We start from the raw sequence: 19,565 nt of genomic DNA, 5'->3' as shown, positions 1-19,565 counted from the left end.
AACAGTGGTGTCCAGTTGGTCCCCTGCCGTTCTCATGGCCACCCCTGGGGGTGGGAAGTCGGGAAGGGCAGTTGGGAAGTTCCATGTCATTTCTCTCTTGTGAACTTTAATACTGAGCCCTTTTCCCATCTCTGGACTCTTTTCTTTGTCCCACTGTTCAGAAAAGTCCCAGTTATATTCCTTGGTGCAGGTCTTTTTGCTTATCAGGTACCGAGTGGATTGAGTATTTGTTTTTAGTTCTGGGAAAAATTATTGAGTTATTTCTTTGTTAATTTCCCTTTCTCCTTTTCCTATTCTCTTTTTGGAACTTTAGTATTTGTTCACAGGACCTTAGCTGACCCTCTAATGATCTCTCCACTTTCCATCTCTGTGGGTCTACTTTGTCAGTTTTTAAAAATATACAAATATATGTATTTTTACCCCAAAATGGTAGAAGACCTTATGTATGTTTTGTAATTTTCTTTTTATCAACTTAAAGTATTTCACTTCATAGTAGCAGATTTTATTATTAATTCATAGAACATTGCCTCATTACTTTTTAAATTTATTTTTCATTGGTGCATGATAATTTTGTAAACAAAAGCTTCAAATTTTCTGCCTATCAATCTATTTATTTTGTGGTGCCAGAAATCAAAGCCAGGGCCTTGCATGCATTCTACCACTGAGTTACCTCCCCAGTTTCTACCTATTTGTTTTTTCCTGGTCATCCTATTTTTAATTTCTAAGAGCTCTTTTATATTCTCTAAGTGCTCTTTTTTTATTACCTGCTATTCTTGTTTTATGGATGTGATATCGCCCTTTATCTTTCCAAAGACCTATGCTCTGTTATTTTGAGCTTTCTTTTGTTGCATTATCTTTGTTTCTATATTTTGATCTCTGCCTGCTAGAGGCTTCCTTGGCTGTCTTTTCAGATCTCAGACTGAGGCGTTAAGGAAACTCTTTGTGCGCAGGCAGAGCTCATGAGCTGGGGCTCAGCATTCTGGCACCTGACCATGGGGAGCAGGGTGGGGCCTGCCATTGGGTCAAAGGATTTCTTCTTGGTTTCCTCACAAGAAGCCTGGGGGCTTGTGTCTGGCTTCCCCTTTCCGCACGTTCACATTTTAGTTGCCTCAGACCTGCTCTCACTGGCCCCGCATCCATGGCTTTATTGTTTTCTAGATGTTATGGCTTGTATTTCCTTTCTGGTTGTCTGTGTTCACCCCTTTTAAAATTGCTTTTGATACTTTAGAGGGCTATCATGGTGCAGGGGTGGGGGGCGCTAAGAGAAAAAACCCATTTGTTCAATCTTCAGCATTTAACTGGAAACTACTCTTATGCTAATCGATCAGCTGTCTTCATGGAATCTGCACAGAGACAGCAAGCCGACTGTGCCCAGCTTCCTCCTGAGCACCTCTGTGGCTGGCCCTGGCCATGTGTTCTCCCGGTTCCCTGGGCAGCAGCGGTCTGGTGTCTAACCCTGGTCTTCTGTGGTCCGTTGATGCCATTTGCCCAGCTCCTGGGGTCACGTTAGCTTGTGACTGTTGGTCTACACCTATAGACTGTAATGCTGGTTTCAGGGACCTGCAGCCCAGAAGTTACAACCAGAAGCAGACGTTTTGAAGTCTGTGCGCACTGCCCTGGTGAGGGCTCCTCACTGGCTCTACCTGGTGCTACCTACAGCTACCTGCAGCTTCTGGGAAACGCAAGAGAGATGAGGAGCTTACATACATCACTCTTCCCACGTAGTAAAACACACAGAAAGACAAAGGAGGCGCTTCCTGACCACATCCCCAAATCTGCTGCAATGACATGTCTTTACTCCACAGAGTTATAAAATGGCCTGAACTCAGCCCTTTGCTGTTGAAGAGCAAAGCCCTTTGGAGAAAGGAGAGGAGAAGCTGCTGTCCCACAGGGAAGGGGCCTGGCGATGGCCGGGCCAGCTCAGCACCTGGGGCCTGGGGCCAGTCTGGCTGCTCCGAACAAATCAGGGAAGGCAGGGGGAGTCTGCAGGCTCTGGATTGTCCCCCGATGAAGGACAAAAGTGCCAACACTGCATTGACCCGCTGTGTTTTCCAGTCGTAGCCTGGGAGTGACCCGGGCTGGCCTCACACAGCTGGAAGGGCTGGGTGGCGCCACCAGGGTTCTCAACTTCCCTGCACGTCGCCAGGGAGGCTTCATTGATAGAAACGGCGTTAAACATTCAAATGTGGCCCTTGGGGATTTCTCTGTAAGTGAAAGAAAGTCAACGTTGGCTTGTATGGGGAGGAAGCAACACTCCTGTGCCGTCTAAAGGCAAGTTTTCAGTTTATTGTGTATGCTCCTGCGGGTGTCCGAGGGCCTGGTGGAGCTCCAGGGGCCCTGGCCAGCTCCTTCCCAGCAGGTGGCCAGCCGAGGTCCACTCTGCTTCTTGTAGGGACCATGCCGCGAAGTGTGACCCCTCTCTGTAGCCTCTGTGCCTTCAAACCACACCTGAACCTTTTCCCCGCCTGTGAAAGTCAGGCTCTGGAAGCCGAAGACAAAAAGCAGCTCTTCACTCTCCTGAAAAACTGAAGCTCGTTATTTCAGAACACCTCATTCAGCTTGGGCAGCAGAAGATTTTAGTTTCCATGGGAACAGAAATAAAAACAAGTGTGATAATTTCTGTACTCCCAGCATCTATGCCTGAACTCTGCCACAAAACCCACTCAACCTTCTACCCCTGAGCCTACAACAAACCCACATGTGACCCCCCAGTTTCACATGTGCTGAACATCACTCGGGGAAGTGGCTACCTAAAGGCGTCTTCTCATCTCTAGCGGCTCCAGTTTCCTGTTTCCAGATGTGGCACAGTTCAGCAGGAAGGACTGGCAGCAGGGAAGGGGAGCAGGGCCGGATGGCCGGCTGGGATATCATGACCAGGAAATTGTAGCTTATGCTGCTTTTTTTCAGATAGCCAAGCTCTTCAGCATGAAAATGTGTCCCCCAGGAATTTGGATGTGAATATAGGAAATATCAGCGTTTCCTTTGGAGTGGGCTGGACATGAGCTGCAGGCCCTGGGCAGCTGTCTTTCTCCATTTCTGACTTCTGGGGCTGCTGCTAATGTCAGAGGTGTGGTGTGAGTTTAAAGTCTAAGTCGTCTGGGCGGCCTCATCTGTCTGTCGAAATACCATCCGAGTAAATGATGCTTTCAATATCCAGTGGCTTATTTCCATATGATTTCCATATTCCATCTTCTTTCCCCTCACCACTCAGGGATCCTGAGTTAACCTTAGTAACGGCATGCATCCGCTCTGGAAAGCCTGAATGTTCACGGTTTCCCCTGAGCCATCCCCACCAGGACGCAGCCGGCAATAATAACCATCGGACCTTTTCTGTCTTTCCATACAAATCAACCATTTTCTCAGAATGTCAGTTGCAAACTAAATAGCAAGAGATGCACGTAGGAAAACCCTGGGCAAAAGGCATTCAAAGTACGAAAGCGGGTGTCGTGTTGGTGGGGAAGATCTGGTATGGCATTTCTAAGAACAAATGTTAAGAGCTATTATAATACATAGCGTGCTTTCTGAAAGGTAAACATCCAGAGTTTCTTATAAAACCCTGTTTAAGGATACGTATAATCTATAATTGTACATGTATGTGATATGTCTGTTGATCTAATGCACTCTGTACACTAGCCAGAGAAACCGGAACCCTGTTAGTTCAGATAACTGTGATCAACATTATGTTCTATGTACACCAGTGTAATGAGTGGTCAGACAGAGCTTAATGGATACCCCTTTTGGTTTTTATGTTTTGTTTTTTATTAATTTTTAAAATTTGTTCTAATTAGTTATATGTGACAGTAGAATGCATTCTGACACATCACACATAAATGGAGTACAACTTCTCATTTTTCTGGTATGAATGCCCCTTTGACTCCAATGAAAAGTAAGGATTGTGCTTTAAACAGAATTTAGGATCACACAATTACACATAAGCATGAGGTATTTCTAAAATTTCAGAATGTTTATGCTCTTTGGAGAAATAATTTCTACTTGAAAACTGGCTTTCTTAAAATTTTAGTCAAGAATTCACTGAAACTTGTAACTGAGAGAGAAAGGATGTTAAGCACAGGTAAAAATACCTTTCTGATTTATTGCTTTTGTGATGCTGTTTCTTTTTTATAACATAACTTTTAATAAGCAGTGGCCTGCTCATACTGGAATAAATCTCAGAGAACTGTCCTTTTGGCCCCAAATCATTCCATCAAAAGCAGTCCTATTTTCTCCCAAGCTTTCAATCAATTGATTGATGATTTTAAAGATAAAAATGCAACCCTTTGCATTTTTTGAGGCATTAGTACAATTATAATCTTTTAATCAAAACTGCTATTGTAAGTGGTGTATTTAATTCGGAACCACCCTGAGCTCTGTGTGGTTTAGATCCTCTGGGGACAGTGCCCTTCCAGGAGCAGCAGCTCGACATCTCCGGGAACTGTGGGGCGTGCAGAGACTCAGACCTTGAGACTCAGAACCTGCCCTGGAGATGGTGGGACACTGGCTTCAGTCACTGGGCGGGAAGTCATTGTAATACTGTTGCGTTGGGATGGCTCCTAACTCTAACACACTCTGCACCTTGGGAAATGGTCACTAAGAGTTTGTGGTCAAGAGGTATTCAAGTCCCTCTGTCACTGCTGTGGAAATTGGGGTCAGTTTACCCGTCTGTGCTGCAGCTTGCCTTTCTGCAAATTGGGAGACTAGCTGTATTTGCCCCAAGTAGATCCCGTGAGGTTGGTTTAAATTCGACGATGAGGTGAGGTGCACAGAGCTCACCACCGGCCACTGGAGGGTGCGCGAGGAGCCTGGGCCGCGGCCTCTCCTCAGGCTTCCTGAAGGCACGGCCCCCCCCACCTGGACCTGCAGCAGGCACAGGGTGTTTATTATTCAGGAAACCATCATCCCTGGTCTGTGATGCTGGACGCAGAGCCGAGTAAGGAAATGAGAGACTTCCAGAGGCCACCAAAGAGCCCTGGCTGATGTCCCCAGATGTTGTGGGGACGTCGACTCGGAGGGATGAGAAGAAGGAGCATCCTGGGCAGAGATACCAGGAACAGCATGGATTACCAGGTGGCCTGGGACGTGCCCCACTCCACGCTCCTGCCTGGGAGGGCGCATCTGCCCCGCCACCTTGTCCTGCCAGCCCTCCTTCCTGTGAAAGAGCCCAGCCTCCCTGGTGCCTCAGGACACCGAGTGTGAGTGTGCATGGGCAGGGAGGGGGGCAGTAGTGGCTGGGCACGGATTGCTGGGGCTGCCACAGCATGGTGCCACCAACATGGTGGCCCATCAGCAGAAACTCATTCCTAGGAGAACACGGGTCACGTGGGGTCTGATGACCTCACCTTTGCTGCATCACTCTCTAAAGAGCCCATGGCTAACGGCAGCCCACCCTGAGGTGCTGGGGCTGAGCCTGACGTGAACCATGGGGCAGGGAGACGATCTGGTGAGGAAATGGGGCCCCTCTCTGATCTGATGCTGCCTAACAGATGAAAGGGACAACACGCAGGGAGCAGAGCCGCACATCAGGTCCTCTACATGAGAAACGTGACCAGCCAGAGGCGCAGAGAGCAGAGGCGGAGACGCAGAGCCTCACTCCGCCCGCGGTCCTTTGCCTCTTTAGTCCTCTGCTCATACGAGGGACCGACCTGGTCCAGGTGCCGGTTACTATGGTGACTGGTTTCCAAACTACCAAGGGCCACTGCCCCTGAGAAGGATCTTGTATCTGCCCACGTTTCCATGATGCTGATGGAAGATGTTGCTACCCACTGGCTGGGAGACCTGGGTGATTGATTGACGTTCCTCTGGCTCAGTTTGCCCTTCTCTGCCGTGGGGACCATCGTGGAGAAACCACACGTGAAGTGCTTTGAGAAGCATAAGGTGCTCCCTGTAGGTGGGGCATGATTGCACCCCTCCCTGGCCGCTGCTACCTGCCATCTGGTCTGAAGAGGGGGCCATGTGTCACCCAGGTGTGCATGTTACTTAAGGGACTGGCTGGCACATTTGTGTTGCAGAGAGTGGATCGCAAAGCAGAAACAAGCCGGAGAGTCCTGGGGTGGTGGATTTGTTGTGAAGACTGTTCCAGGGAGCTTGAAGCAAGGGATAACGCGCAGCCAGGAGTGAGGAGGATTCGCTCACGTGAGCCAGTCTCTCGTCCTCCGGTGGCGGTTCTGGCCTGTGTGGGGGGCGACCTCTTCAGCAGCAAGAAGAGGGAAGAGCTTGAGGAGGTGGCTCTTGCTTTACTTTTTTCTTGAAAAATTGCTTCTTCCCACCATGGACACCTACCCAGATGTAGAAGGAAGTCTCTTTTCCTATTTTGCAGGCTTCACCATGGTGTTGGTTGTGTGTGTGTGTGTGTATGCGTGCGCGTGCATGTGCATGGGTGTAAGACCCAGGGTTCCTTCTGGGGATGATTTGATTGATGTATACACTGGAAACATCTTTAATAATTTAATGCCTGCTTCAAAGGAGATTACACCAAAAAGCACATTGCTTTTCATTTATTCATTACAGATCTGTCATAGCAGCATTTTTTTTTTTTGCTCTGAATTGTAGTGTCGTGGTAATAATAAATTTTATTCCAGACTCAGGATATTTTAAAAGATTATAAGCCTTTTAACTAATATTGCCATCTTGTTTAAATTGATCAAATTGGTATTTCAGCACCATAATCTTGCATCTCTTAACGTTGAACTAATGAGATGTGGCTTCCGAGGATGGCTGCTGAAATGGCTGTGCTGGGGGGTTGTAGAGTAACGGGATGAAAGCATCGTGCTGCTTGTTAATGCGGTGGCGATAATGGCAGGAAGACAGAGCCCCGAGTCTGGGGCTGGAGGCCTTCTTTAAGCACAGAACAAGGCGATACCTGCCCTTTGCAGGAGAGAGAGAAAGAGAGAGAGAGAGAAGAGAGAGAGAGGCGGAGGGACAGAAAGAGAGACACACTATTTGGAATTGGGGTAAGACTGAGAAATAAAAAAACTAAAAATTAAGAAAAGAAAACATAGTGTCATGTTGCAATTATGATGTGTAAATCCCGATGTCAAGGAAGGAAACCCGTGTTTCCCACTTAGATGTTGTCACCTCAACAGGCTTCAGCAGCAGTGTTCATATTCTCAGGGGGCCAGGTCTGTGTCTAGATTCTTGCACAATCACAGTGGATGGTGGTTTTTTTTTTTTATTACAGCTTTATAGTCGTAACAGCATTTGGGTTCATCCTGACACACACACACACCCAGGGAAGTCGACTTTGGTTCATGGTACCCCACTTTCCCTCCTGTCCTTCTTTCCGTCTCCCAGGTTTTTCCCCCTATTATCATTTCTCATTAAGTTATGCTGTGTAACTTCTCTTTAAAACAGAAAACTCATTTGCCCTAAATAAAGCAGGTTTAGACACAGTGAGTGTGAACACAACTCCTGGGACGGATGCGCAGTTACCCCGCGTCCCAGCATCGTGTCAGAGGGAACCTGCTCTTTCTGTTTCTGGGCTCTTGCCAGGCACTGCACCAGGCGCTTGGCCTCAGAATCGGCCCAGTGGTCCCTCCTTACCGTGCACCAGAGTCCCTGTGGGAATCCAGAAAGGCTTTGCTTTCATGTCAGTGATCTTTCAGCAGGAAGATAGGCGTGGCCCACGACTGCTGCCATGCTCATTGGCCACTGAAGGGCACAGGAAGGTCCCTGCAGCCATGACTTGGAGGGAGCCACACCTGATTACTTGTCCAGGGCAGGGCCAGACTTGGGGCATCAGGCCCAGCTGCAGCCCCTGTCCTGCTGGTGGAAGTGCTGTGATGTCCTGCTTTCCCTAGCTGTGTGGCGGGGACAGGTCATGTGTGCCCGGGCCCCCGGGAAGCTGTGGGGTGAGGAGTGAGTGGGGTGTGCACTGGGCATAGAGGTGTGCCCCCCACAGGCTTCCAGCCACCCTGTTCTGGTCCATTGCTGCCCGTCGGCCGACAGCGCCGATGCGCTATGGCAGCATCTGTGACAGAGGCGCGAGGCCCGGCTGCAGGCTGCCACCCCACCTGGAGGCCCCTCTGCCACACTCTCCACTGTCGCTGTCCTGCGCCTGCGCCCTGAGTTCCTTGTTGACCTCATATTGTCTCTGAGTGCCTGGCATCTGGAGTCCTAACACAGGGGGTGCCCTAGGCTCTGTCACCAAAGCCCCCACGTACCTCTTAAGTTTCCACAGTGACCCTCTTCCCCGAGTCCCCAGAGTCTGGGTCGGGGACTCACTGTCTCGGGCCCAGGACACCTAGGCCTTTGGCCTTCTCTTCTGGCACATTAGTGGGGGACACCTGCAGGGTCTTCTCTGAGCTGGGTCCTCACTCTGTGCTCTGAAGCCCTCCTCTTCCTCAGAGTCTCCACAGGGGAAGCCCAGCTGCCTGCTGCAGTCTCTTTCCTACCCCCTCAGGGACGCAGGAAGGTCATCTTTGGCTCAGGACGTCCCCCCTTTCTTTATTTTTGTTCTAAATCTTACTCTGAGGTAAAGTACACATACTGTAGATTTCACCCTCTTAGCCATCAAGTCTGCAGTGCACCTAAACATCAGCTACGCTCGCGACCTTGTGAAGCCGTCACCCCCACACGTCCCCAGAGCTCTTCATCTGGCCCAGATGGACTGTGTCCACGAGGCCTTGGTTTCCCCACTCGCCCTTCCCCAGGGCGCTGGAGGCCGCCTTCTGTCTGTGATTCTACCTCCCTCAAGTTCCTCACATCAAGTGGATTCCTTCAGTGTGTGTCTTTTGTGAGTGGCTTATTTCACTTAGCGTGATGTCACTGATTGTTGGCACCCATCAGGATTCCCTTACTGACCAAGGCTGAATGACATTCCACCTCTTGCTTAGCTGTCCATCTCCTCGCACACTTGGGTCGACTCCACATTTTAGCTTTTGTGAATCAAGGTGCTGTGAACTCGGGTGTGAGAACTTCTCTTTAGACCCAGAAGTGGAACGGCTGGACCACCTGTTAGTTCTATGCTTAGACTTTTGAGGAACTGCCATGCTGTTTTTCCCCAGGCGGTTCCCCGTACATCCCCACTGCAGGGCTCAAGGGATTCCATTTCTCCATCCCTTGCCCACATTTGTTGTATTCTCTCTCTCTCTCTCTCTCTCTCTCTCTCTCTCTCTCTCTCTCATAATCATCCTAATGGGTGCGAGTTGGTATTGGATTGTGGTTTGCTTTGCATTCCCCTAATGGTTAGTGATGTTGAGCACCTCTTCACCCACTTATTGGCCACTTGTATGTCTCCTTTGGAGAAATGTCTGTGTCCTCTGCACATTTTTGATCACTTGGTTTTTTGTTGTTGAGTTTTAAGGGTTCTCTGTATTTTTGGGACGTCAGTCAGTCCCCTATCAGATGTGTGAGTTGGGAATGTCTTCTCCCATCTGGAGGGCTGCCATCTTACTCTGTTAGTGGTGTCTTTTGATGCAAAAATGTCACAAACTTCAAAAGCTCAATTTGTCCACCCCTTTGTTTCCTGTGCCTTTGGTGTCACTTCTGGGAAATTGCTGCTGGACCTAAGGTCATGAAGCTCTGGCTCCATACTGTCCTCTAAGAATTTCCTGGTTTTAGGTTATCACTTAGGCTTCTAATCATTTGAGTCAGCTTTTGCACATGGTGCTCGGCAGGGGCCCCACTTCACTCTTTTGTACGTGGATATCAGTTTTCCCAGGATGATCTGTTGAAAAGGTTTTCTGTTTTCCATTGAGTGATGTTGATTTCCTCACCTGAACGTGAGAGTTTATTTCAGGACTTCTGTTCTACTCCGTTGATTCAGTTTATACCACTGGTTTTGATAACGATAGCTTTGTGGAAAGTTTTGAAATTAGGAAGCATGAATCCTCCAGGGTTGTGCCTTTTTTTTTTTTCCAGATTGCTTTAGCTATTTAAGGTTTCTTAATATTTCAGAATTTTAGAATGGGTTTTTCCATTTCTGCAGATATGCCATTGGAATTTTGACAAGGATTGCTCTAAATCCGTAGATCACTGGATAGTATTGATGTTTTAACAAAATTAAGTATTCCAATCCATGAACATGGAATATGTTTGCCTTCTTTAATATCTTTGAGCAGTATTTTCTAGTGTTTTCATATCCTGGGTTAAGATGATTCTTTTTGAAGCTATTGTAAATGGAATTGTTTTTATAGGTTCCTTTTTAGATTGCTCCTCGTTTGTGTGTGGAAACAGCCATTTTTCATGTGTGGAAGTGTCCTCCTTGGTTCAGTTTTAGCAATGACAGCCCTGCCCCTCTGAATCCTAATTCTCTTGTCCTCAGCACTTCAGGTGTGTGTGCCTTGGTGCCTTGGGAGCTGGTTCTCTTTAGAGCCAGGGTGAGATGAGGACATGGTGGGGAGTTGGGAAAATGCAGGTTTCTTGTTTGGAGATTGGAGACATTTTCTCCTCTTCAGTCATTCAAGTCTCATATACTAAAACCAAGACATTTCTTACCAAACATTGTGAGTTTGGTGTCATGAATCTTTGGCTGTTTCTTTTAACATCATTTGGCAGATCTACCCCCTGCCCACTCTGACCCTCCTACGGGCTTCCCCCTGGGTGGCCGCACCCTGTTTGAACGGCCTCTGATTGGAAATTGGAACCATCAGCCTCACCATCTTATGAAATCCGTATGGTGGCCAGTGCTGTGACTTTGTGACACCTTAGCAACGAGTGTTTTCCCCTCATTATTTAAGGACATCTTTGATATCAAGTCACTACATTTGAGACTTTAACAGAAGATAGGAATTCATGATTCCAACTTCCGTTTCTTTCATATTACGTGGAATTTTATTTTTAAACTGTTAGTCTGTTCTTCATTTCCCTCCCTCTTCACTTCTCCAACGGAAAGCACTGTGCCAACTTTTATGAGGAGAGTATTAATGGTACCACAGAAATTAGTAACTCAGGAAAGAATCAATTCTCAGAGGCGGGAGGGAGGCCAGGGCTAATTCAGTCCCAAGCTCTCATTTTGCACAGGCTGGAGAATTAAGTGACCAGCTCCATGTTGGGCAGCTAGAAAAAGTCTTCGTTTGCTGTCTGTGAGGGGATCTCCAGCACTGGTTCTGAAGTCATGTGCTGAGTTCAAGTTCTGGATTCTCCAGTGGGACCTTGGGCTTGATGCTGGGCTCTCCATGCCTTAGTCTTCTCATCTGTGAAGTGGGAATGATGCCCATCTCACAGGATCATTGCGAGAAAATGAGAAAACACTTCAGAGGGTGGTGTGAGGTAGGCACTCGGTCAGTGCAAACCCGTCAGGCCCTGGAAAGTGTGGCACACACATCAGGAAAGTCTCACTGGACTGCAGTGTAGTGACCACCGCCTCACTGTGACTTGTTATGGAAAATCTGTGACACTTCCTGCTTTTACCCAGTATTTCTTTTGTCCCGTCAGAGGCCAGCAGAGATGGTCGATGAGGAAGAAGATGAGGAGAAAACCAACAAAGATGCAGAACAGAAAGAAGACTTTTCAGAAATGAATGGCCAAGTGGAAGATGAGGCCCGTGGGGGCGCTGCCGATGTCCCTGAGCAAGTGGAGGAGATCCCCGATCCCAGGGAGGAGAACCCCGGTCCTGCTCGGGTCAACGGAGGCACGGACGAAGAAAATGGCGAGGAGCTGGACCAGGTTAATGAGGAGCTGCAGGCGGCAGCGGAGGAGGAAAGACAGTCTCCAGCCGGGGCGGGCAGTGGACAAGACGAGGTACGGCTTTGCATTCTTGTGGGTTTGCATGGGGTCGGGGGAGAGAACCTGCACACACACGCGTCAACCTGGAAAATTACCCAAACACTTACAACTGGCACTGAAATCACTTATGACAGAGCAAGTAGACCTAATACAGTTTAAATAATTTTAATTTATACTTATTTCAAATCAGTTCGCAAGTTAGTTTTGCCATCTGACAGTTCTCCTGTCCATCTTTCTGACAGCCATCCGTCTATTCATCTCCTCTCATTGTAGCAAAAATTCACAGAGCCCTTTAACGACACATATAATAAAAGGGAGGAAAAAAATAAAACTAGAAACAAGCTAGGACCAAGCAAGAAGCCAGAGAAGGATATCAAGGCCAGGGAGACCTGGATGAGACAAAGAGCGTCATCGCTAGTATCGGTGACTCCTTTTCTCTCTGGGAGCATTAGCCAGGTTGGTTTGTTCCACCTTAAATGGATGAATTGAACCAAGCACTCAACTCGCTTGAGTGTAGCTAGAGCAAAAACAAGAGAACTGAACATTGGCAGAGTGCAAAGCGTGCCTGTGGCCAGGTTTAATAAGTGGTGCAGAGTCTCCTGTGACCCCCTGCACCTCCATACAAAGCTCTCTGGACATGCAACGGAACTCTCAGCATGCCTCTCTTTTCGTCCTTCCTCCAGTGGGATAACCACCACACATAGGTCCACACAATGCTCGATGTCATTTACTTGGCAACTGCAATGGTCCGTTTCAGAGAACTCTTTGTGGTGTTAGCCTTTGATGAACGTTTACCGCATGAAATCAAAGTGCAGTTCTGTGTGGGACAAGGTCATGAGATCCTAGGACACATTTTCTGCCCCCAGTGGTCTAGCTTAATTCAATGCATGACCTAGATGGATTTTACATGAATGAATGGACTGCCTGTCCATCCATCTTCCATAAATATAACTTCTGAAAACAATGCTACAGTTTTCAGTAACATGGGTACCCCTGGAAGACGTGGTGTAAAGGGAAACAAGCCAGGCACAGATGGACAAATTCTCCATGGTCTCACTCATACACAGAGCCCCACAAGGCTGAACTTAGGCAGAGGGCAGAATGGTGGTTATTAGGGGCTGGGGTGGGGGCTGGGAGATTTGGTCTCAGGATATAAAATTTCACTTAGGAGGACTAAGTCCAAGATGTCTGTGTAAACATGGTCCTTACAGCTAACGACCACGTACCGTGTGCTTGAAGGACAGAATCACTCCCATTGCATTCTGGAGAGATTTTTGGGTTCTCCCTACAAAGGGTGATATGAGTAAGACTGTGGCCTGGAGGTGTGGGAGCTGGACTGCCTCTCGTCCTTGCTGGTGCCTCTGGCAGAGCTGTGAGGCCTTCAGGATTCCATGCAGCATAGTGTGAAAACCAGCATGTTGGAGTTTTGGTTTTCAAACCAGTGAGTCCTGATCTCGCCCCTGGTTTCTGTCTCGTGGGGGAAATCAAACCACCCGTGGGGCAGTATCACTGACACCGTGGGAGAGGAGCTGCCCCGCAGTTGGGTTCTCTGTCCTGCTCTGCCTACTGTGCTCCATGGCTCCTGGCAGAGCACTGGCACGCCTGGGAGTCCCCGGGAGAGCCTCAGTGGGAGGCTGGGCCTCGGGACTCCAGGGCGGGGCTGCTGCTTTGCTTGGGTCCCTCTCCACAGAAAAATATAAAGATGTTTTTTGAAAGAAAAGATCGAAGGGAAATGAAGAAAAGAAACAACAATCGAAATATAAAGCCTGCGGCGTAGGAAATGGTGATCACAGTGTCAGGAGAGCCTTCTCTGGGTGACCACGGACGGAGGCACCAGGGGAGCGAGGCATGGTTCTGTGGAGGACTCAGGAGAGCACACGGGATGCTGAGTTACTAGCTTTTCTTTCCCCTGTGACTTTTGTTGCCTTTGTAAAGGAAAGAGCTGAACACCTTCGTTTTCATCTGTTTTCCTCCAGGCTGATGTGGACCCTCAGAGGCCACCGAGGCCAGAAGTGAAGGTCACGAGTCCTCAGGAAAACGGGAGCAACGAGCAGAGCAAGGACTACGCTGTGGTGGCATAGATGGGGACTAAGAGCGAGGACTAAGAGCGAGGACTCGGAGTTCGAGAACGGAGCCGTGACCCTGAGCAGTGGGCGCATCGTTCTTGCTAAACCTGGTGAGGCAAGACGGTGGGACCCTCCGTGTGGAATTTCACGATCAGAGGCCTCTGTGGAAGGCCGGATGACTCTCAGTAGCTACTAAAAGAGAACGACGTGCTTTACGGCATGTGTTTTTATGTCATTTAGAAGATTTGAATAAGAGGGACAGAGAAGAATCTGCGGTGGACAGTCGGCCACTTATGTTTGTAAGGATAGAAGGATGGAATCACTCCCATAGCACTCGTTATTGTAAATTTAGGAATGACAGTAGTAGATGGCAGCTTGTTCTAGAGCATTTATCTAAGAAAGCATAGAATTTTAAAGAATCGGTAATAGGAAAACATGTTATTTTCTTAAAGCAATAAACTTTTGAATGAAAACGGTTGCGATTTAGTTTCAGAGGTAACTTGGAGATGGCAGGAGGTCAGCATGTTCCCTTGGCTGGTGGACCTTCCTGTCTTTCCTCCTCTTAAGCCAGACTCCACTCGAGGGCATCCAGGTGGAGTGCATCTGCTCTGGTAGGGGGAGCATTCATTGGAGGTGTCTCAGGTGGACACTCTACTTGCTGCCCTGGGCACCAGGAAGGGCAGCCCTCAGGAAGGAGTGGGGAAGGAAGGACAACTCGTGCTGCCCAGCAAATTCTGGAAATCCTATGGACTTCCGTGGGTCCAGCCTCCCTTTACCAAGGATCCTTTCCTTCCCCCTCATGTGACTGTGTTGGAAAACCCAAAACTCGTTATTCCTCACATGGAATTCTTCCTAGATTTTGGGTTCTCTCCTCTCCCCCCCCCCCTCTCTCTCTCTCTCTCTTCTCCTTTCTTTTTTCCCCTTCAAAAGTAAGACAATGTAATAGAAAGAAAAATGTAGGTGATAAGAAGAGTTTGTGACCACCCAGTTTCACCTGCTGTTGCTTTATTTCTGTTAGCACTGTCTTGTGATGGTTTTTCCCCTAGAGATATCAGCAAGTATCTATTTTCCAAGCTGATTTTATTTAGTTTATTTTTGTCGGGGGGTGATGGTGGTGGTGGTGGTGGTACATGTTGCTGGGGATTGAACTCAGGGGCACCCAACCACTGAGCCACATCCCAGCCCTATTTTGTATTTTATTTAGAGACAGGGTCTCACTGAGTTGCTTAGCACCTCGCTTTTGCTGAGGCTGGCTTTGAATTTCTGATCCTCCTGCCTCAGCCTCCCGAGCTGCTGGGATTACAAGCATGCACCACTGTGCCTGGCTTATTTAGTCTTTTAAACAGATTCTTTACTATGTAATTAGAAGATATCAGATTGAAATAGGTGAATTTTTTTTTAAATCATCATAATGGAAATAGTGCCTGATTACTACTTTGTGACTGATTAAGTTAATTTGTTTTCTCCTTGTGAGGTGTATGCGAGGGTGTAATTACATTAGTTTGGTGATCATGATTAGAGATGATGCCAGTCTTTCCTTATATATAGAAATAATATATTTTTCTCATTTTGAAGAATATATTTTTTAATTATGTAGATGTTGTGAATTGGAAATTTTAACTTGTAGAGCTTTTATAAGAATCATTATTAATCATAAATTTAAAAGACTGCCCCCCACCCCCAGGTTTCATAGCCAACCATTTGGAATCAGAATAGTTGGCAGTTATATAAAGCACTTTGTAGTACTTGGAAAATATATGTATTTCTCCTAATAGCTATTTTAGTATCTCCCACAAATAGGAAGAATGAGCAGAGATTTATAATGTTACAGTATTTCAAGGAGATTACAAAGCACAGGATATATTAATCTGGGCATGTGAATTGAAAACGGGGTGCACTGTTTCTGGTGTAAAATCTAGATTGTTCTTCTCCTGGTAAATGGACTCACTTCTTCAAGTGGGCAGTATCAAGCACTGTGGACCGAAGAAAGCTGATCCACTTCTTCTGCGGCTGGGGTTGTGGATTAGCTGGACTTTGGTTGCTCCAGACAACATGCACTTGCTCCAGGTTTAGTGACTTTAAACTTGAGATTAAATATAAGAGATTTTAACTAAGTCTCAAGAAGATGTCTTCTCTTTTCTTTTATCATTGAAGAATTTCTCTCTCTCTTTTCTTCTTTAATAAAAACATTCCTCTTTTTATTCCTTCCTGTTCTTTTCTTCATTATACTAAGAAACTTAGGTTTAGGGAATTCCTTATGGGTCATTTTACATGAAAAATAAAATTTGGAGTTTTAAGCATACTTCAAGAGGGTCTAGGTCACAATAACTATCAAAACATTTTTAAAACAGGGACATATTCTTTTGTGTGGGCATATTTTAACACCCATTGACAAGATAAAACTGTGACCTACCATGAAAGAATGAGTAACAACTTACCACCTGAGACAAATAACAAACTTATTACTGAAAACAATAAATAAATGACATAAGTCATCTAACCAAGCAAGAAATCACTCACAGGGAATTAAAATTGTGGATATCACTTTGGAAATACATGACTTTAACATAAACGTTGAAAATCTTTTCACCTCCCAAATGTGGGAAGGTGGTCCCCATGTCACGCTAGCTCTATAAATGAGTACTTTGTGGGGAATTCGGCATCAATTATGTGAGTGGATGGAAGAGATCTGGGTTAGGCTTCATGTTTTGTCTTATAGAGAGACAGGATGCTATGAAAAACTTACGTTGCTTTTATGTAACAAACAATATGATGCTTTGAGATGTTGGTTCTTTGCGATGCTGTATATTCAGATTTCCTAGTTTTAACGTCACTCAACTGCTATCTTAAACTTATTTGAATTTTTAAGGTGCTTGTGAACAACTGGTTTGTTAGTAGAACTGGAATAGGAGGGGTTTTGCAGAGCAAATACAGGTTTTGACTGAAGACCTTCTCAGGCTAGGGCCATTACCCGCTTAGCTTCTGTTAGAATAGTGGCGGAGTGCCCAGGACTTCTAGTTTTAACATACCAAACTATGGCTGGAGGAAAAACTTTTACTCTTTATTTTTTCTCTGGCCATAGGATGACCTTTAATTTAAGAATTTTTTCCTTCTTTGGGGGGAAGGGGCAGAGGACCAGTCGACTGCAGCCCACAGGAGGAGTGTGACACGATCCCACTTCCTGCTTCATTCTCAAAGTGTCAATTCTTGCCCTGGGTGTAGAGGAAAACCATCCCACAATCGCGGCTTAGAGCCCGTGGGCATCTCTGGGTTCAGAGCTGTGAAGCCATCAGATAAAATTAAGCTGCCAGGGCACAGCTCATCCACTGCTGTCCTCAGAATTTCCGCTAGACAACCCATCTTGTGCACCAAGGATGGAGTTCATTCAGTTAGGAAAGAAACTGTGCATCTAAAATTGTGGCTGCAGGACCCTAAGACGGCTCCTGTGTCTCATGGGCTGATTCTCCTCAGGAATTAGCCCTACACTTTCATTTTATGAAGTTAAAAAAGGTTAATCACTGAGCAGAGAGCATCACATCTGAACAGAAAATATATACACGGATGAATATCAGACGCTCACAGAGACGCCCTGGCACGCTTTGCGCAGCAAGAGGGGCTCTCGACGCAGCGGGATTCAGGCTGAGTCCCTTCTGTGGGAAACTGAGAGAAGCCATGAGTAGAGCGTGAGAGGAAAGGCTAAGAAATGCTAGATACCATGGTGCTCTAAATACTGGTTCTCGGAGGCTCGAAGGAATTTAATGTTTTTTCTCAAAATAAGAGGGTCACCAACATTCTGGTGAAAAGTTTATTTTAGGATAAAATGTTATTGTTATTATTTTTTAAAATCACAGCAAAACCCAGACATGCATATCTCGTTTTCCTGTGGTGCCCAGAGTTACAGTGCTTGCCATCAGCTAAGGACCATGTGCTCTGAGCGCAGAGCATCGCACACCAACACGGGCTCTGTCTGAGGTCAGTGCCTGTTGGTGATGGAGTGTGATTTTCCTTGTCGAGGCCCCAGGGAGCCACCGGCACCAGAAACAGACAGACAGACTGACTGCTGTCCACTCGTTCTGTGATGTTAGGTTAGGGCAGAAAGTCTTGCTGTTCTTGTGTGTAATGCAACATCCTCCTGGAAGGGATCCATTTCCCCCCTTAAGGCTCTCTGTTTTTCTAAAGTGCTGAGCACATGTAGTTCTGTGGTTTTGAAAATCATTTTTACGAATATAATAAGATCTTTACTTTTAAAAAAATGTCCTGGTTTATAGTTGGGTCTGATTTTTGTTCTTCCCCGTGAAATTTGTATATTTCCTCCCATGAAGTTTGAGTGACAGATGGAGAAAGAAAAAGTGTTCCCCTGTGTCAGGGAGGAACAAAATATTGTCCTTGATGAGGCATAACATCCTGTAGGAGATGGGGAATCAGAAACGCATTTGTAAATCAGGAGGTAACTAATGGAGCTCCCTTGACTTCAGCCAGCAGGGCTGAACTTCCGTCCACGGATGGGACCAGATAATTCCCTGCAGTTCTATCCGCTTGAACCCCAGAGCTTAACTGAATGTTTTAGTTATTGTCACAAATGCAATGACATAAGGGAAAGGGAGCAATTGTAGTCAATTATAGAAGTGTGAAGAAAGCCTATTATGATTTCTTGCTTCAATGTTCTTCTTGTATCTTAAGTCTTTAACATGTACAATATTAATGGGTGATTGCTGACACTGTAAATAAAGGTTAGGTTGTAAAGGTTAAAGTTTCCATAGGATTTATTATGTTCTGATTATCTCTCTGTAAGGAAAATTATCAACAGTTTTTTATTTCTGTATCAGTACATACTCTAAAATGCAAAAGTTTTAGTTGCATCTTTTGAGTAAATAGATCTGCCTTTTATATAATTGAAGTGTGTTTGAATGGTTTATGGTCTGTTTTATGTTGTATTGCTAACATTTCATGTATTAATCCTTTTTGTGGCATTTTCCATGAACCCAATAGAAACATTTCAACTTATATCATGTACAATTTAAGCACAATAAAACATACTATGTTTCTATTTAGCATAGATATTAAACTTCATTATGTAGAACTTTTTATAATTTCATATACATGTTGTTTATTTTCTTAAAAATCATTTTTGTTTATGGAATGTTTTTACAGAAACACAGGTCCAGCGTTTTTGTGTTAAATAATGGTGTCCTTAGAAATACATAGTAGATTACATGACTACACACATCTTGTATCCACGTGTCCATAAGGATGTATTCACAATTTTATAGTTTGGCTAAAATCCTGCTTCACCTGTGGGATATTGACTGCTTTTTCTCTGATGAATTAACATGATTTTGCTTTCTCCTCTGCATTTGAAAACAACACCATGGAAGCCCCCCGGTACGTGTGAGCTGGATCCCGTAACTGTGGAGAGCACACCTCTTTGGCACATGACCTGTTTGTCTGTCATTCCGCAAGAATGAAAAGCAAATCCTGGGATGGAAGGGGCCTGCATATTGCCAGAGTCAAATCTCTTTAGACTCTAGAACCTTCCATTACCAAGAATGACTGTAATTTCTACAAGATATTGTAAAATTGCTGGCGTGCATTTGCTATTTTATACTTATTTATGAAAATAAACATGCAGCACTCTTGAAGGTTTCCAGGGGTATTTGTTTTTTATTTATTTATTTATTTATTCTCCCCGGATGGGGCTTAATCTATTAAATTGTTGGAGTCTCTCAAATGCTCTCATAGACAAACTCGATCTTCCAGTAAACAGACAAACGATACAGGATGCCTTTCACTTTACTTTTCCTTGATTTAACAATTTCATTGGTTTAGAAGGAGCAAAAG

At 45.9% G+C, this 19,565-nt stretch overlaps 1 protein-coding gene across 2 annotated transcripts in view; it reads left to right on the top strand.

The window, feature by feature from the left end:
• Positions 1-19,370, top strand: part of Dcdc2 (doublecortin domain containing 2) — a 168,667-nt gene extending 149,297 nt beyond the window's left edge. For both annotated transcript variants that reach the window (XM_078020602.1, XM_078020603.1), the window contains exons 10-11: positions 11,371-11,676; positions 13,638-19,370. In XM_078020602.1, coding sequence (XP_077876728.1) covers positions 11,371-11,676; positions 13,638-13,742 — 411 coding nt within the window. In that variant the 3' untranslated portion in view covers positions 13,743-19,370. The remainder of the gene's footprint in view (positions 1-11,370; positions 11,677-13,637) is intronic.
• The last annotated feature ends 195 nt before the right edge of the window (positions 19,371-19,565 follow it).

This window comes from Ictidomys tridecemlineatus, chromosome 8 (assembly GCF_052094955.1).
Source record: "Ictidomys tridecemlineatus isolate mIctTri1 chromosome 8, mIctTri1.hap1, whole genome shotgun sequence".
NCBI classification, from domain to species: Eukaryota; Metazoa; Chordata; class Mammalia; order Rodentia; family Sciuridae; genus Ictidomys; species Ictidomys tridecemlineatus.
Note: the sequence above shows the minus strand (reverse complement) of the source record. Positions and strands in the feature narration are given on the sequence as shown.